General features: G+C 44.6%; 1 protein-coding gene across 1 annotated transcript in view; it reads left to right on the forward strand.

Moving 5' to 3' along the window:
- Positions 1-1300: 1300 nt before the first annotated feature.
- The window catches only part of LOC107289556 (seizure protein 6 homolog), a 51438-nt gene continuing 47000 nt past the window's right edge, over positions 1301-5738 (forward strand). The window contains exon 1 of the mRNA XM_029284568.1: positions 1301-1346. Within this exon, the coding sequence (XP_029140401.1) occupies positions 1301-1346 (46 nt within the window). The remainder of the gene's footprint in view (positions 1347-5738) is intronic.

The raw sequence follows: 5738 nt of genomic DNA on the forward strand, positions 1-5738 counted from the left end.
ATGGGAGCGACGCGTCGCTCCCAACACCGCCCGCGCGGCCGCATTCTGGACCAGTTGAAGCCTCCGGATGCTCCTCATAGGGAGCCCCATGTATAGAGCATTACAGTAGTCCAGGCGGGAGGTGACGAGGGCCTGAGTGACTGTGCGCAGAGCGTCCCGGTCCAGAAAAGGGCGCAACTGGTAAATCAGGCGAACCTGAATTCTTGTGGGAGGTGAGGTTACAAATCATGAAATAAGATTTGCAACCTCACTAATAAAGTTTGCATCTGTTTTCCTCCATAGAGGGTTTATTTTCTGTAAGAGAATAGGCCTTGAACAATTTCCCTTTATTATCTAGAAAAGGAGATTTATTTATATATTAGCTTGGCAAATCAGGAAGCTGTATTTTTTATAGGAACGGATTGTTACATACATTATGTTCCTCATTTTTTTTTAAAAAAAATAACGTAATTTATTTTCCATATTGCGCTTTCAACCTATACTTATGGGCATCTGCTAGGATGGGGGTGTAGATTTATATTTCCCCTTCTCTCTAATATTCAGAATAATGTGTAGATCCCATCCAAATTGCATCTGCAAAAAGACATTGCGTTTCATTGTCAAGGACAGAAGGGGAAGGGGAGAGAGAGAGTTGCTTTGCCAAACCACTGAAGGTTTTACATTTTTTTTAAAAAAGAACCGTTCACGATATCCTTCTATTCTTATTCAAGTTTTTCCTAGTTTGGTACAAGAATCTATTGCAAGAAAGGAACAGAGAAGAGAAACTACATGGCAATGGCAATATATCTATAGATGACTTTCCAGACGGGTATGTAGGTGGCAGAGAAAGAAGGATCCAATGCCTTTTCTTACACAAATAAATTCATTTTGGGCTCCCCTGTTTCTCCATTCAACGAGAGAAAAAGAGGGGTTCTGGGTTAAAGAGGCCTGACATCAGGCCTCCTCTCAAAAATAATTTCACCGAAAGGAAGCAGTCCATTGCATTTCTCTTTCTATAAGCGAAAAGGGAAGAGGGGGTCCAGATAACACAGTTAATCAGTTATGCAGCAAGCAGGAGCAGACTGCAGAAAAGGCACATTTCCAAAACACAAATAGAAAAAGCCTAGGTTGCTTTGGAAAGGCAAAAGAGAAAAATCCTACAGAACTAGCCCTTGCAAAGAAGCTACTGCATTTTCATTTGCTAAGCAGACTCCTAGCTCCACGGCTCCCTTGCCTGGCAGGAGAAGGAAATAGCCAGACTAGGTATTCTGCAGGTCTGAAGAAATCCAAAATGCGCTGTTTGGAAAAAGCAGGACCCAACATGCCTCTTCTGCTGCTGCTGCTTTGCTCCCCGTCTCTTCTACAAGGTAAGCGGGAAGCTTTTTAGCACAAGAGCTGGGGAGGGGGCAGCCGGCAACCCAAACGGAAGGGGCTTATTTCAATTTAACCATCTTTTGTATTAAAGAAAAGGGGGGGGGGGTGAAAATCCATCTTCATCACCACCAGCCCTCCCCTTCCCCAGTGCAAATGGCAGGTGGGCATGTTGTAAAGATGGTGTTGTAGGCAAGGGAAGCCTGTTTGAAAATGCCCCTTTACATGGAGCAAAAATATATATATGAATTTTTATTTCATTGCTTGGGGATGCACACATTTTTAAACAGCTATGGGGAAATGATGGTTGCAAGAGGATAAAAGAAAGGAATCGGTATTTGATGGTCTGTGATATCTCCTAAGGTGGAAAATGTGGAGGAGGGAAAGAGGGGGGTTGTTCTCTGGGTTGTAGTAAGAAGCAGAATGTAGAAATCTGATGAGGAGCATGATCAATAGCAAGGAGGATGTAATTTAAGGTGCTCTTTGGAACATGGAGAGGAATTCTATTTAAATAGCTGTAAAATCTGCTAGAGAGACATCTGGAATCATCTTCACTTTACCTTATCCAATATCTTTAAGGAATTATAAAGGTTGGCAGTGATTTTAAGGGAAGTGATCATTTATAAAGGGAGGGTTGTCAGGTTGTTGAAGAAGATTGCAAGTGAAGCAGAAATTTGAGGCTGACCCTTGATGGGAAGTTACAGATATGACTGAAGATTTGATCGGTTTGAAAGCTGACCTGAATTTTTGAGCACCGGGGTCCAAGAAATGGAGTGGGATGAGATGTGAATAAATCGAACTAGGCAAAGAACAATGTTCCCCCACTGAGGGGAAAAAAATCCCTGGGGTTTTGCATGTAATGCTGCCAAGTAAAACAAATGCAATATTTATGCACTGCTAAACCAAAAAAGCAGAGTCCAGGTCAAAATGAGGGTGCTCCAATAAAGGACCACTCAGAAGGATAGCAAGCATAATGGCAAAGACTAAAGAGCCGAGGGGGGAGCATTATGAAACCATGCAAAAGGGCAAGCTGATAGGCAACACATTTCCTGAACAGGAGGTTGGCACTCCTGCAGCTCTGCAAATTCGGTGAAAGATAAGTTCAAATTTGCTGGATAGGTTAGGGTAAACACTGATGCAACAGGGAGTCACCCTGTCAAAGGCCATTCAGAAGGATGGTGGTAGGGAAGAAGGTCTCAGGAGCCAGAGTTTTGTGGGGCACAAGGGTGGAAGGTGGAGGAGGAGGAGGAGGAGGAGAAGGAGGAGGAGGGGGGAGGAGGAAGAGGAGGAAGCAGCTAGGCCTAGGAAACCAAGAAGTAGGGATAGGGGTGTCATTCTTGAGGCAGGAAGATGCATAGATTTTCCACTTAGCTGTGAGGACACAAGTTTTTTTTCCCTGGATTTCAGTTAAGAGTGTATTCTTCTCCTCCTCCACCCCCACCCCCATCACCATCATCCTTGTTGACTTGGGATGGGAGAGGTTGTGATACAGCACCCAGACGGTGCTGAACGTGGGAAATGAAATCCCCGCAAGATGTCATCTCACAGAACTTTCTATTAGAAGCTTTGCCCTCTCCAGAGGCATCACCACTGGATTTTGACCAGTTGAGCAAACAAAGGCGGGGAAACCCCTTTACCTCAGGACCAGCAAGTCAGGCCTTTCCACTCCTCAGAGCACCAGCCATTTGACTGAGGGAATAGCAAATGCACTGTGCACCCAAGCCTGTGAGGCAGCTGGCCTTCTTAATAGAGAGAGCTCAGAGCAATTAAGGGTTTGTCAGAAGCTGCCCAGATCCCACATGCTGGCAGTTGCCTGCAGCGGCTACAGCTGTCAGTTCTGAACTTGTCATATCCAGACAACCCAAGTGATGTGCGGCACTCATCATTTGAGGCCTTTTAGGTCCCTTATCAGATCTGCAGACTTCTCTGCTCTTCCAAGCAGGAATGGCCTCTTCCAGTCGGCTATTGCCCTTCCATCAGTAGCCTGCCTCCTAGCCATAGGCTTTTGCTAAGCTCCTTGTTCCCTTCTACTTATTCAGCATGAAGCAAAGTTTAATGTATAAATATGAAGCTAAATGACGCAGCTTTCTGCAGCAAAAGAGAAGGGAGGCAGCATTCACAAGATCACTTTTACACATGTAGGTCTCCAGTGGGTATCTGAGCTACCCGATTTACCCTCAAGACATCATAGCTACAAATTATTTGCCTCTTTTCAAAAGGGAGCTATCCAGTTTGCTGAGAGGACCACATAATTTAGACAAATCATTCCACCTTAATTCACTTTAATCACCAGTTCTGTTAGATTGCCTGAGTCTTAACAAACTTTCTGTTTTGTACTCTTTCACCATCTAATTGCTTATTTAGCTGGCATGGATAAAGAGGAATTTCTCTCTCAATAATAAGTTAGCAAATGAATTTGTCTTTTTTATGATTGTGGAACAGCTCAAGTTACTTTTTGAGGACAACATACAGATCACTTTGGATTATGAGGATATATCCACTATTTTACATTTTACATTTTTTATTATCCCCAACTATGATTGTCAATAAAAATGTGATTAAACTGCAGTTCAATTATATTGTATCCAATTATATTTCATTTCTAGTTATCGACTATGGAAAACCCCATTTCTGCCCTCTCTGGATTCTGTCATACTAGGAAGGGGAAGGGGGATGAGCAAAGGGGTTTTATGGCTCTCACTTCCTTCATTAAAACTTCAAAGGGACTGAATGTGGATCTCACCAAAAGGACTGACCATAACAATATGGCCCATCAGCTTTCATCTACTACTCTCTGAAGTCTCCCTTCCGCCGGGAGACAGTGACTATATTAATTCCCTCCATGCCCGAAGCTGTGAAGGTGAAAGCCTTAATAGACTCTGGCTGCACCCGCTGCCTCATTAGCCCGATGCTAGTGGGGAATCTGGGCATTCCGTCGAGGAGACTGGAACAACCAATCTCATTTGGCCAGTTAGATGGGTCCACAGCAGGGGGGGTGCCAGCTACCCTAGCCACTTTACCAATACACCTCTCCCTGGGCAAACATGAGGAAGACATAACGTTTGTAGTAACCCCAGGCATGGAATGCCCGATGATCCTAGGGATGGAATGGTTAAAAAAATGGAACCCCTGGGTGAATTGGAGGATGGCAGAAATCACTTTCCCGAAAGGGGACCCTATGGACTTAAAATCCCAAGGGGAGCTACCAAAATTAAGAATGGAAAAAGCATCCATGGGAGAGGAAAAGGGACTATCAGAAATACCAGAGGAATACAGAGATCTTGCTGAAGTTTTCAGTGAGGAGAGGGCGGATGAGCTCCCCCCCCCACCGACCCACGGACTGTGCCATTGAATTCAAGCCTGGGGCAAAACTCCCAAAGCCCAGATTATACTCCATGAGCCCAAAGGAGAAGGAGGAAATGGAAAGATTCATAAAGAAAAACCTAGAAAGGGGGTTCATTGAGCCAGCCAAGCCTAAAGTGGCCGCCCGGTCCTCTTTAGAGAGAAGAAGGACGGCTCTTTACGCTTATGCGTGGATTACAGGGCCCTGAATACAATCAGTGAAAGCAACCTATACCCCCTGACCCTCATGAAGGACATGTTGTCACACCTCTCGAAAGGGATTTTTTTTTTACTAAACTAGACCTAAGGGAAGCTTACTATCGCGTGAGAATTAAGGAAGGGGATGAATGGAAGACCGCATTTAACTGCCCCATGGGGTGCTACCAATTCAAAGTCTTGCCATTTGGATTACAAGGGCCCCCCGCAGTATTTATGCAATTAATCAATGACGTTCTAAGGGAGCACCTATTTAAGGGGGTCCTGGTTTACTTAGACAACATTCTTATCTTCACCGAATCAAAAGATGAACATGTCAACCTAGTCAGAGCGGTTTTAAAGAAACTGCGAGCTGCCCACCTATATGCCAAACTCTCAAAATGCGAATTCCACCAGGAAAGGATAGACTACCTTTAACTTTAACTTTAACTTTAATCACATTTATATTCCGCCCTTCTCCTGGTGGACTCAGGGCGGCTTACAGCCAGTTTAAAACAAAATAGCTAATACAATATACAAAATTTAAAATATGGTTAAAATGAAATATTAATATAGGCTTTTTCTTTTTTTAAAAGTTATTTAAAAAACCAAATTTAAAATACCCCTTAGGCCAGTCCTGCCAGCTGAAATTGCCATGTCTTGAGGGCGCGGCGGAAGGAGGGGAGATCCGGAATCACCCGGATCTCTGGGGGTAGTTCGTTCCAGAGGGTGGGGGCTCCAACAGAGAAGGCTCTCCCCCTGGGGGTCGCCAGCCGACACTGTCTGGTTGACGGCACCCTGAGGAGACCCTCTCTGTGGGAGCGTATCGGCCGGTGAGAGGTAATCTGTGG

The sequence above is a fragment of the Protobothrops mucrosquamatus genome, unplaced genomic scaffold (assembly GCF_001527695.2).
Source record: "Protobothrops mucrosquamatus isolate PMUCROS unplaced genomic scaffold, P.Mucros_1.0 scaffold719, whole genome shotgun sequence".
NCBI lineage: Eukaryota > Metazoa > Chordata > Lepidosauria > Squamata > Viperidae > Protobothrops > Protobothrops mucrosquamatus.